This window comes from Solanum tuberosum, unplaced genomic scaffold, assembly GCF_000226075.1.
Source record: "Solanum tuberosum cultivar DM 1-3 516 R44 unplaced genomic scaffold, SolTub_3.0 scf00415, whole genome shotgun sequence".
Taxonomy (NCBI): Eukaryota; Viridiplantae; Streptophyta; class Magnoliopsida; order Solanales; family Solanaceae; genus Solanum; species Solanum tuberosum.
Genome location: NW_006239349.1, coordinates 86,908 through 99,537, shown reverse-complemented (window position 1 = coordinate 99,537; position 12,630 = coordinate 86,908). Strand labels below are relative to the sequence as shown.

General features: G+C 38.0%; 2 protein-coding genes across 5 annotated transcripts; one reads left to right on the top strand and one right to left on the bottom strand.

The window, feature by feature from the left end:
* Positions 1 to 3,286: 3,286 nt before the first annotated feature.
* LOC102591518 (probable splicing factor 3A subunit 1) lies at positions 3,287 to 7,604 on the top strand. Of its 4 annotated transcripts, none has more exons than XM_006363105.2 (6): positions 3,287 to 3,447; positions 3,954 to 6,100; positions 6,197 to 6,496; positions 6,950 to 7,022; positions 7,157 to 7,235; positions 7,328 to 7,604. In XM_006363105.2, exons 2-3 carry the CDS (start codon positions 3,962 to 3,964, stop codon positions 6,464 to 6,466), a joined length of 2,409 nt encoding a protein of 802 aa, XP_006363167.1. In that variant the 5' UTR covers positions 3,287 to 3,447; positions 3,954 to 3,961; the 3' UTR covers positions 6,467 to 6,496; positions 6,950 to 7,022; positions 7,157 to 7,235; positions 7,328 to 7,604. The 4 variants fall into 4 exon arrangements, with proteins under 4 accessions (XP_006363167.1, XP_006363166.1, XP_006363165.1 ...); XM_006363104.2 differs by having other exon boundaries at positions 6,667 to 7,022; XM_006363103.2 differs by lacking the exon at positions 6,950 to 7,022 and having other exon boundaries at positions 7,099 to 7,235.
* A 416-nt stretch (positions 7,605 to 8,020) lies between these two features.
* Positions 8,021 to 12,399, bottom strand: LOC102591192 (vacuolar-sorting receptor 6-like). The gene is made up of 12 exons (XM_006363101.2): positions 11,834 to 12,399; positions 10,594 to 11,286; positions 10,412 to 10,500; positions 10,199 to 10,268; positions 9,962 to 10,045; positions 9,789 to 9,865; positions 9,579 to 9,660; positions 9,357 to 9,439; positions 9,206 to 9,269; positions 8,977 to 9,105; positions 8,699 to 8,802; positions 8,021 to 8,501 (listed from the first exon to the last, which is right to left on the bottom strand). The coding sequence occupies exons 1-12, from the start codon at positions 12,147 to 12,149 to the stop codon at positions 8,385 to 8,387; spliced, it is 1,908 nt and encodes a 635-aa protein (XP_006363163.1). The 5' UTR covers positions 12,150 to 12,399; the 3' UTR covers positions 8,021 to 8,384.
* Positions 12,400 to 12,630: the final 231 nt, after the last annotated feature.

Here is a 12,630-nt window from a genome sequence, read left to right as displayed (position 1 = left end):
TGGAAAATCTCTGCTGGACCGCTATTACCATAGAGACATTATATGCTTATGTGTTCTATCTTGTAAATCTTGAACATGGTCTTGGCATATGTGTTCTACTTTGTCAGTCTTTAATGTGGTTTGTTTCATTCGAATGTAGTACATTTTAGTTCTTGTTAAGTTTAGCAAGCTTGAATTATGTGAGGTAAATTTGCTTGTGTTAAATGATGTTGAATATAAATTTTGCTTGCGTTTACTAATGTTGATTTTGACATCAATGGGTACGTACGCCTTTTGATTTGCAAGTCTCAAAGATCACGTGCTTTCTTTAGATTGTAAGATATTTTGGTGCTTGCTGATTTTAATTGGATTAAATCATGTGAGGGTAGTACAGAAGCTACCAGTTTTGTATGGTTGGTAAAGAAAATAACATTTGGAAAAACATGAGGCAGAAGTTGATTGATATACGAGCTGGCAAATGGAGAAAATGACAAGAACAGTCCATTATGATTGGCGTTGGTTTTAAGTAATCCTTTTTTATCAAGGTTTCATATACTCCTTTAAGTACACACCTGAGAAATTTAGTCCTTTATGTTTTGCCATAATTTATAAGTGAAAACAACCAAGCACTAAGACAGTGCGTGTTACTACATGATCTGGGATCCCCTATACAAAAACAAAACAAAGGAAGGGATCCCATTGTACCATAAAACTTATTCCTATAGTGAATTGGTGTAGTCTAGTCTGCTGTCTTCATCCTTTACATCTTGAATGTTGCACCTAAAGCCAAAAACCACAGACATCTGAACTTTAACAGCTACGGGTTCTCTTTAAACACAGTTCCTTACTCCCCAAAAGATCCTACAGATACAAGCTGGCAGTATGATCCATGTTCTTTTCGGTGATTTTCTAATCCTTCTATGCCCCAAGTGGACAACAATTCCTTCACTGTTTTAGGCATTACGAATGGCATATTAAATAAGTTCTAGAGTTGTCTAGCTATTGTGCAGTTCATGGCCTCCTTATTACACAAATATCATCTGCTAAATAACATCATACCCTTCACAGTAGATTGCATTGGGTTAGGTAACCTTTACTGAGACAATTCCATTCCTTTGTCTTTCCAATGTTAGCTGATCTTCCTCTTCTGCATTTACTTCACCTTCTCATCTTTTAACAAGAGGGCAGTCCTTGGTACTACCCAACCAAAACTGAGCAATTTTGGTCTCCATTATATTTAAAACGCACAAATGTATGTGTGAATCGTTTAAATTAGAAAAACTGTCAAGGCGGACTTCTCTTCTCCCAATTATCTGATTTTTAATTTTGTTGTCGGCCTCTGTGCTTGTTTTCTGGTGCTGATCTGGTCTGGTTCAGCTTGTTCTTTTGGGGGGATTCTTCATAAGGTATGAATTGAGAGAAATTTTTTCCCATGGTTTCTTCAGTTTAAACAGTTCATGTGCTTCTCAGGAACATAAAGGACTATTACTGTCCAATGTGACCCCCAAACATAAGGAACTTTTTTGTCATTTTCTCACTACACTGCTATGAAAATGCCTTGGGACAATGTGACCTTGGACTAGGCTTTGGAAATACTGGATTGATCACAGAGCGTCCTGGTAAAACGTACACTGCTGTCTTCTGCAATTTTGAATTTGTGAAGCTCTTATTTTCATAGTAGAGAACTTTCAAGTTCAATATTTGTAGGATAGGTTAACTTCTTTTGCATTTAACTAACACATTAGGAACTTGGTCTCAGTAGTATTGATATTGAAAAATAAGACCCATAATTCAAGTTGGTGTAGCCTCTTTATGTAGTTGTACTTGTGTCTAATAAAATGTGTGGTGTTCTATATTTAGAGATACTGTGAAGTCTGAGGTTATAGTTGTTAACAAGTGTAGATCTTTGAAGTTTAGCTTGGTTTACCACTTGTACTGCTGTGCTCAGACGTGAAAATCCAAATATAATGGTATAAACTTTTGTAGCATAGTGGTGGATATCCTTTAGGAATTCTGGCTTCCATACTTTGAATTTCAGACAGATATTTGTGCATAACTACATGGCAGTCTTTGCATATTGTGCGTAAACTGAATTTTCCGTCTCTGGTTAGTATCGTTTGTTAGGATCTTTGTTGATCTTGCTCAAGACTAACTAATCTCTTTTGGTTGCGCTATTCTTGAGTTTGCAGCATGTCTTGCATCAAAGTTTCTATGAAATGTCATAGAACTTAATTTGTGGTCTGACACAGACATGCAATTAGATTGGCCAAATTTGCTAATGTTTTGCTGGAACAACCTAACTAATGCCTGACTTTACTTATTCTAGTTTGCCTTCTTGGAGATGTAGTAGCATGTCTCATATGTGAAATAAGGTCTATTTGGCAGATTTATTTTCCAGGTTTTAGCAGGTTTCAGTGATTGAGTGTTCCATCAAGGACTAGTCCGAATCAAATCAAATAAGTTTTTTCTTCATCACTATATACTATAAAGTTTTCATTACGAAGATCACAAAAATACATACATCAAGAAGCTTTCTCTCCGGCGGGTCTTTCCAAATATTAAGAAGGCTTGAGATTAAGTTCTTTATACATTAATGACTATATATCAAGATGGATATTCTACTAAAACAACCACCAATTCTTGTAATGACTTCAATTTTCAAGTAAAATTTTAGTTTAAGCACAATTCTAACTTATAAATACTCTTTTTTTAAACTATTACTTCAAACTTATTTTTTTATGTCAACCAAATAAGTGTTAAATTTTGAATCGATCAAACACTATTTCTATAATTTGGAACAAATAAAGTAACATAAGCGTCTTATTTGAAAAAATAAAATAAAAAAATTCCAAGGCCTATTGCTTCAAACTTGCAATAATAATGATTCTTAAATCTTTCCAAACTATTTAATAAGGAAAAATTACCTAAATACACCTCTTATTTTATTATAACATCTAAAAATTTCTACCATTTAAAAAAAAATTCAAGAATCCCCTCTCGTATCAGTGATGTATCCAGAATTCATAATTTTTAGGGATTTTTATAATTTGGAAAAGAGCAGGATTATAATATAATTAACTCTTAACACTTTGAGATTTATGTAAATTATACTAATTCACTTGATTTTAAACACACTTTTCATATTGGAAATTAAAGATGGAATCACTACTTCAAACATCATACATTGATTGTTAGAGATTGGGCCTTAAATGATGTTGGGCTGAAAATATGGGCCACAGCCCATAAATCTTAACATTGGGCCTTATACGAATCCGGGTCATGTATAGTCGGCGAGAAGGTTCATCTACTTTAGAATCTCAAGCTCCCGCTTCTCTTCGTTTCTCTGCAAAAATCTCTCGTCGACGGTAATTATCCAATCGGACAGAAATTTCCGGCCGTTTTTGAACAGAGAGGGATTTGGTTGGGTACTCCATTTATTGATTTTTCATTACCAGCTTGTTTAATCAGGTAAATTTCTTTTCGTTTGCTTCCTGTAATATGGAATTGTGTTATTTTTCGCTTTTTTTTTGGTGCGTTAAGGTTGGTTAGGTTGTTTATGACAAATAAACACAATTGTCTGCTCAGCATATATTATACAATTAATGTACACATATTATACATCTGTTGGCTACTTTTTTGGGCGGACTACTAATGTACTGTTTAAGTTAATTTCCCTGTCTTTGCTCATTTGAGATGAGAATGAGATGAAACGAAACGAAACTATCAGCATATTATTGGGCTTTCTTGCTTGAATAAGTTAAAGGTATAAGTAGTTTTCTGGATTCCAATTGCTTGAATAAAACTGAAGTGGGGAGCATGTTGATTGGGTTTGCCTGAGGGAAAAAAAAATGAAGATAGAAACATTTATTTGGGGTTCTTTTTTATTTTTTATTATTTCAGTTATTTGTGCTCAAGGCTATCTGCCAGAGCTGAATGATTGGTTTTTTCAAAATGGAATATGCTGCAACTTGCAGGAATAGAAATGTTAGGCATTACACCAATATTGCCCCTTCCGGCACCCCCGTTGGATGGGAATCTGGGACCAACACCTCTAGCTCAGGTGGTAGAGGAACCAAATGATGTTAAGATGGAAGAGAATGAAGAGGAAAACAATAAGGACAAGGTTCCAACATCTGTTGCAACACATACGAGAACTATTGGTATTATTTATCCCCCTCCAGATATTAGGAGTATTGTTGACAAGACTTCGCAGTTTGTGGCAAAGAATGGTCCGGAATTTGAGAAGAGGATTGTTCTAAATAACGCTGGCAATGCAAAATTCAACTTCCTGAATGCTTCTGATCCTTACCATGCCTATTATCAGCACCGTTTGGCTGAAGCTCGCGCACATAATCAGGGTTCTGGAGAGCAGCCAGAAGACAAAGAAGGAACCCCTGCTCCTTCTACCGCTGATGGTGCTGAGGCAACTGCAAAACCTGACCCGTCAGCTCAATTTAGACCTGTCAGAAAGGTTCTTGAGCCACCTGAGGCAGAGCAATATACTGTTCGACTCCCTGAAGGGATCACAGGTGAAGAAATGGATATCATAAAGCTTACATCACAATTTGTGGCCAGAAATGGGAAGTCTTTCTTAACAGGGTTGACAAGCAGAGAGATGAATAATCCCCAATTTCATTTTCTAAAGCCTACTCACAGCATGTTCATGTTTTTCACTTCACTTGCGGATGCGTATTCAAAAGTTCTGATGCCTCCTAAAGGCTTGACGAATAAGCTGCAGAAGAGTGCTGCTGACATGACAACAGTCCTAGAGCGTTGTCTGCATCGGTTGGAATGGGAAAGATCACAGGAGCAGGCTAGACAGAAAGCTGAAGATGAGATAGAACAGGAGAGGGTGCAGATGGCTATGATTGATTGGCATGATTTTGTTGTTGTTGAGACGATAGATTTTGCTGATGATGAGGATCAGGATTTACCTCCACCTATGACCCTTGAGGAGGTTATAAGGAGGAGCAAGATGCCTACATTGGAGGAAGAGGAATATGTTGAGCCTGGAAAGGAGGTGGAAATGGAGATGGATGAAGAAGAGGTGCAGCTAGTTGAAGAAGGTATGCGAGCTGCGACTCTTGAAGGGAATGGTGGTGTCAAGAGTGCTGAAACAATGGCAATTTCCGAAGAAAATGATCCACCAATGCGGATTGTGAAGAACTGGAAGAGGCCTGAAGAGAGAATCCCGGCAGAAAGGGACCCAACTAAGTATGTTGTCTCTCCTATAACTGGTGAGTTAATACCTATTAGTGAGATGTCTGAACATATGAGGATCTCTCTCATTGATCCGAAGTACAAGGAACAGAAGGACAGGATGTTTGCGAAGATTAAGGAAACGACTCTTGCGCAAGATGATGAGATCTCTAGGAACATTGTTGGGCTTGCACGAACTCGTCCAGATATATTTGGTACTACAGAAGAAGAAGTTTCAAATGCGGTCAAGGCTGAGATTGAGAAAAAAATAGAAGAGCCGAAGCAGGTCATATGGGATGGTCACACAGGTAGCATTGGCCGCACTGCAAGCCAGGCAATGTCTCAGAACAATGCAGAGGATCAGAATGATGCTGCAAATGATGTAAGAAACCTTCCTGGTCCACAGGCTCCTCCACCTCCCAGACCCGGTCTTCCTTCTGTTAGGCCACTACCTCCACCTCCTGGGCTTGCGCTGAATATTCCTAGGCCTCCTAATACATTCCAGTATTCCACACCAACCATTGCTGGTGCTGCTCCGCCTCCACCTCAACCTCCTATGGTTAACATGATTCCTCAGGTTCGGCCCCCACCTCCTCCCATGCTACAACTACAAGGTCAGCAAAACCTCATGGTCAATCGTCCCCCAATGCCTCCATCAATGGCTATGAGTTCGCATACCCTTCCTATTCCACCACCTCCTGGATCACAGTTTACACCTATGGGAGCACCTCGGCCCTTTGTTCCCCACCCGATGTCCCAGCCCGGAATGTCTATGGTCCCGCCTCCTCCTATGCCCCAAGGAATGCCGCCACCTCCTCCACCAGAAGAAGCTCCTCCTCTCCCTGAAGAGCCGGAGCCGAAGAGGCAAAAGCTTGATGAGTCTGTTCTCATTCCTGAAGACCAGTTTTTGGCTCAGCATTCGGTAAGGATAGCTTTAAAAGAACTATTTTACATAATTGTCTGTCTGATGTTTTCTTACATCCATGGAAATCTTATTTCCTGCTGGGTTATATTGCAGGGACCTGCAAGGATCAATGTATCTGTGCCGAATACCGATGAAGGGAATCTCAAAGGACAAGTTCTGGAAATCACTGTGCTATCTCTGTCTGAAACCATTGCCAGTCTGAAAGAGAAGATATCTGGGGAGATCCAGCTTCCTGCGAACAAACAAAAGCTGAGTGGAAAGGCTGGTTTTCTCAAGGACAACTTGTCTCTTGCATACTATAATGTTGCTTCTGGAGAAACATTCAGTCTCTCTCTGAGAGAACGTGGTGGGAGAAAGAGATGAATGAGGAGTTATTTGACATGGCTTTCAAAGGTTTATTTTGCAACTATTCGGCATCCTAATCCTTGTTATGAATTTAAAGAATTCTCCATTCTTCTTTCATGTTATTTTGGAGATTATATTGGTCTTGTACTTCTAGATTTTCTTTCTGCAATTTAATCAACTTTATCTTTCAAGCTGATGGTTGTGGGTATCTACTACAGATTTTGGCATGTTGGTGATTATCCATGACGACAACAGGAAGTACTAGTTCTATTCCTATAAGATGCAACGACTGTGGGTTATGTTTATGTTACTAATTTGTGCGTCTTAACATGTGCAGTTGCTCCACCCTCTAACTAGAGCTCAGTTGTTATTTTGTTGTATCTTTTGAGTCCAAGGCCATTTTGGGATTAGAACTTTTCTGATGTCTTCTTGGCAAACATTCCTTACAATTTTAGAGGCTTTCCTTGGCAATTAATATTTCAAACTCTTCTGTGGATTTAGGACCTATTTCTGTAGAAGATGTGTGTGTCGTGATTTGGAGATGCTTGTCCCAAGCACGCCTGCCTCTTATGTGGTGCGTTTTTGGGGCACTTGAGCCCCCTTTGTTCAAGTCCTATGTAGCTTCATTCTTTTCATTTGTTTTTGTGTAGTCTGCTGTATGGAGAAAGTGGCTAAGGTTTCTCTGATGCCTTTATTTTATCAACACAGCTTTACCCCTGTTAGAGGCTGTGATGTATGATGTATTGGTCAGTTGTGTTGTGAGGTTCTATCTTGGTAGTAAAAGCAGGTATTGTTTTTGCTCTTTTCATTGGTGTGTTCGTTTTATTGTTTGGTGAGAACCTGTTGGCTGACATCAAAGATTCAATTCCCTTTTTGCAGTTTGTCCGGGCTTTTGGAGGAGGTTGCAGATTGATGATTATGTTCTGGCAGATAATTAATGTGCCGCCAGTAGTTTTAATTTGTTAATGATTCTTAAGGGAATCGGTTTGGTAGCTTATATATGCTTGTGCTTTTGTCCTGTTTGTAGCTTGATCCACCCCATTTTTATGGGGTCCAATTATCTTAACTGCACTTTCAACTGATGATGACAGTACTAGTGACATTTTACAGCTAGGAATGTGATCGACATACTTTAAAGAAGCTGCTTTCTATGGGATCATGTTCTCGCCATGTGTTTCTATTTTGCACATCCATAGAAGTGATTGGTTGCAGCTTCATGTGTGTATAGTCAACTTGTGCTTGTAGTAGAGTGCTCCTTACTTTCAACTATTTGATTATGTATGATCTAGTGAGAAGGGACTAGAGGGGTCGTAAAAGTAGAAGAGTAAAGATAAAAGTCGAAGATAGTGAATACGTACTTCATTTGGGTGATCGGGGAAGGGGTTCCTTGGTTAGATTCATTTATTGAGAGATGGGTGAGCTCATGCCTTTACTTATAACTTGTGTAAGGATTTTTCTATCAGTTAGTTGGTAGAGGAAGACGTTTAGTCATTATGCCTCGAACAAGTGTTAACTAAATCTTTTTCAATATTCATGACATTAAATCCGAATAAAAGCAAGAATGCCACTGTATGTGAAAATACTCTTACAAGTACAATTCATTCTTTATTGAGTGAAATTGACGCAAAAGATCCTATTTTTGCCAAGTTATATATTATAATCAAGAAGGATGCGATTGCTGAATAATGTAAAAAGCCATGGGTTGCCTTCGCAAGTGTATTTTGTTCTATATGTCCTTTTAACACAAATGAATCCTGCATTTACATCTCAAAACTCTATTATACACAAATGGAAAAAGCCAGTTCTTTATGGACTAGAGAGTTGGCAAACCAGCATCAGGTATCTCATTGTAGTTTTCCTCTAAATATGACTCTGTTCTTCATCTTCTATCCAAGAGAAGGATGGGAAATCGTACGTTAGCACCAGGCAATACTCATCATACTGAGCTCTGTCGTAGAGGTTCAGCTTCATGATGGACAACCTGATTCTGATTGTGGTTGTCGAGAGGCATGTATTGTGACATGATGGCCATAATCTCCGAGTCCATGTATGACTATAAAAATTTACCAATAGTTAGCATAAGGCAGACTGTTCCCAAACAGAAGATTTATGATATTAAAGATTCATACGGCCTACCCTAAGTAACTTGGAATTGAGGCATAATTGTTGTTGTAGTAGCATAAGTATGACTATTTGACAATACATTATTGTGAAAGAATAAAGACTCTAATAACTACTCGATATGCTTACCCGAAGTCTATACTTGTAAAAGGTGTAACCAGCTAAACCAGCCCCCACTGCAATGGCTAGGAAAGAGAACATAAGGACCCGTCCGATCTTTGATGAGTGTCTTTCTGTACAATTAAGGAACAAAGTAATATTGTAAGTTCATCTTGTTATGTCATGAAAGATTATTATCGTGAAATCGATGCTTTGCATCTTCGCAAAATGCAAGTTTTCACCGAGGCAGCCGTTTATGGTTAAATTTTGAACAATTTGTTATTAGTGCTGAATCAACTGTTTCTTACCTATACAAGTATCATGCTCCATTATGTACAGTTGATTCCCTTTGCACTTACACTCGAATCCGCCCCATGTGTCCTTACAGCTGCAGCCATCACACTGACAAACAATTCCTTCCTTGCATTCATCTACATCTGATTTTTTTGTTGTTGAAAGGAACGACATTTGAATCAGTACTTACCAAACACGAGAAAATATTAGTATCGTAAAAGGATCTACAAGAATGTTACATACCTTCACATTTATGGCCATCTCCTTTAAAACCATACGGACACTTACAGCCTGATAGTTCACCCTCCTGCTTTGCGTTAAACCAGATTTAAGCACATAAAATCGTTTAATCTTTGACTAAATACAGTTAAAGAAAGTATTGATTTTACTGAACTGAACATGCTGAATATGTTTGCCCATTTCTGGTTTCTGACCAGCATCCTCCATTGTTTACCGTACACCTTCCAGGTCCAATGGCTGTCAATCGATTGCAAGCCAGTTAGAGGGGGGGGGAAATATTTAAGTCTTCCAATGTTCAGGAGCGACTAGCAACTCGAAAAGCCAATTGTCAATTAACGGATGTATAACTAAAGAACAAGAAGCAACACTTCCTTACCTTCACAAGATGTGTATCCATCTCCTTTATACTGAACGCCATTCACCAAAGGGCACTCACAAACTCTTCCTCTAAATGTATCCTTTAAAACAAGTAGAACAACACAAGCATGAGGCTCATATGCAAAAGGTTGTTATATATACCACAATAGTTTTCCACGAAGGAAGACGATAATTTTATAAAGGTTTCAGAGAGCATTATTTGCCATACCTTGCAGGCAGTTATGTTTGATTTAGGATCTCGCCAACAGCCACCATTCCTTTCTAGGCATTGGTTTGTTTCAAGATCTATTGTTCATTGATAATAAGCAACAATTAGCTAACTCATTCAATTTTATGCAATGTCTTGTAGTCAAGATCATGAAGAAGGGAATGGTGTCAAACCTCCACTTAAACATATCGAAGGTTCAGTTGTTTCCTTAAATCCAGCACATATGGCTTTCAAAACAGCAGTCCTCTCCAATTTTCCTTAAAGAAACAGTAAAAAAGAACTTGAGTACTCAAAAAGAGTGATCCGCGGAGAATATTATATCCCCTTGAAGATTTATCGATAAAATAGCAACAAATATAAGCAATTAGTTAGTCTACATAGGATCTTATTTTTCTACATCTACATCATACCTCGATATTGAACATCATTGATGACCATTGTCGGTAAGATTGTCACATCACCACGAGGTCCTCGGCCCACCTATCAAGGGAACCAAAGGAAAAAGTTATGTTTATATGTAACGTGTTCGTGATAACACAGATATTTATATCTGCAAAAATCACAAAATGGTCAATCATGTTACAAATTATGAAATGATTAGAGATTTTCAGAAATGAAGATACCTGGAGGTCTTGCTCAGTCTTTAACACATCATTTTCTACATTAGCCTCTGGATCGCCCATGCATTTCTTTATCTTGTCAACCGGTAGATCTGATGAATCGAATAAAAACTCAAAGAGTAACTACCGTGAACAGTATAAATAATCAATAGTGACCAAAAAAAGATTACTCGAAAGGGAGATACCAAGCGATTTCATGACCTCCTCAGCACATTCTTTGCTGTATCGCTTTTGCTTCATTGAACATCTAATATGAAAATCCGTCACATAGTCCCACCAAACCCAAGAACGGCTACTCTCATTTGCGACTCTATGCACGCAAAGCTGCCTCAAGTTCTCAAAGACAACGTCCTTCCCTTGGTACCCCTCCCCAAAGTCCTGCTCAGGATCAGGAGCGCAATATCTCCCGTGATTTATGCACTGAGATTTGCACTGGCTGCTAAGAATGAAAGCTTCAGGACAGTACCAAGTAATATAATGAGGCGTGAACATAGTATAACCGTCCTTTTCAAGTATCTGAGCATGTCCTTTGAAGTTCTTGATGAAATTCATCTGCTCATCACAACGAACTCCACACTCATCGTTACTATTAGTCCACAGCTCATACTCAACTCGCTGATCAGGGTGAGGCATTGACTCCGTCCAATCCATTTTAATCACAACTTCCTCTCCCTTCTTAAGAGCTTCTTTCAATGTATCACCAAAGGACTTTTCAATCAATGCTGACGGGATACCAATCTTCTCGATGTATCCATTTGCATCCGTACTTTCTTCAGGAGAATCCATAGTTATAAGAGCCTCATCTATACTATCAGCAACTAGAACTGCAGCTGCTCCAGCTTGTTGCCCATTCCATACCTTCAATGCAAAATAGCAGTCTGGAAAAAAAAAATTGTTTACATAATTATTATAAACATATAGCTTTATCTAATACGTCAAACTTTCTAGTAAATTCTGCATAGAAAAACGAATATCCGTATAGTTGATAGTGGCTGCTCAACTAAAGAAATAGATTCAGAAACCTCCTTCAACTCCAAGAAACAGTCAAATAACTCATAAGTCTCTTAGAAACAAAACCTAAAAGAAATGTAACTTTCTTCAACTTAATTAGAAATATAATTTAGTTCCTTTTAACTCCAATAGATACTCAAATATCAGCAATAACCTCTAAGATTTAGAATTTAAACTCTGTATTTGTAATCAAGGAAAAATTAATTACTAATACTTGTTGTTGATATCATAGAATTCAAAACTCATAAACTTTAAATTCTGATTCGGTCTCTCGATGTTAGAGCCATGGGAAATGAAGAAACCTCTAGCAGAATATGATTAGATACAGAGACAACATTACATCAAATCAAAAATCAAAACTTTAAATCACCCAAAAATTTGATCTTTTAGTTTTCCAAATTAAAATAAAATTACCTCCACGATCAAGAAGAAGGATATTAGGACGATGAGCCTTAGACTTGAAGGGTTTATCTCCATCAAATTCAGCGCAGCCATTAGCACCTTTGCTAGGATAAACAACAGTTCCAACTAAAGAACCACCATAATCAGGAACACCAAAATTACCAATAGAGGCATCATGTTTGGAGTGCAATGAATAAGGAGACAGAACACTAATACTGTTCTTCTCAACTATAAACCTTGCATCAACATTCGATACTATCAAGGAAAAAAGTAGAACTTGGAAAAACAGAGCACCCATGTTTGAAGGAAGGTGTAAAGGTACAAGCATATTTACTATTGGTACAATTTGTGTGTTTGGGGTTGCTCAGAATATGTATAGACAAAAAGTTTGAAGAGGTGTAAAGAGGAGAAAGAAACAGATGGATTACATAAGGGGGCAAAAATCAAGAAAGTGTCCAGAGAAGACTGAGAACAGAGGAGACTTTTTGGAGTTTTTGTGTGTAATCTTCTTCTTTTTGAATTGTACTTCTTGACGTAGAAGAAACGAAAGAGGGGGTGGGGTGGGGGGTGGGTGGAAGGTGGTGGAAGGAGTCAGAGCAACTACCAAGATGGCAACTGCTGAATTTCCCAACTGATATATTAAACATATTTATATTTTGATTTATTATGATTCTTGGGAAAGAGGAAGAATATTACTGTCCCTCCGTTCCAAAATAGTTATCATAATTTTCTTTTCGTAAACTTTGATCAAATACCGTAAGCTATTTCATGTTAATTGAATTGTTGAAGTGTTTCACACCCTCTAAAAA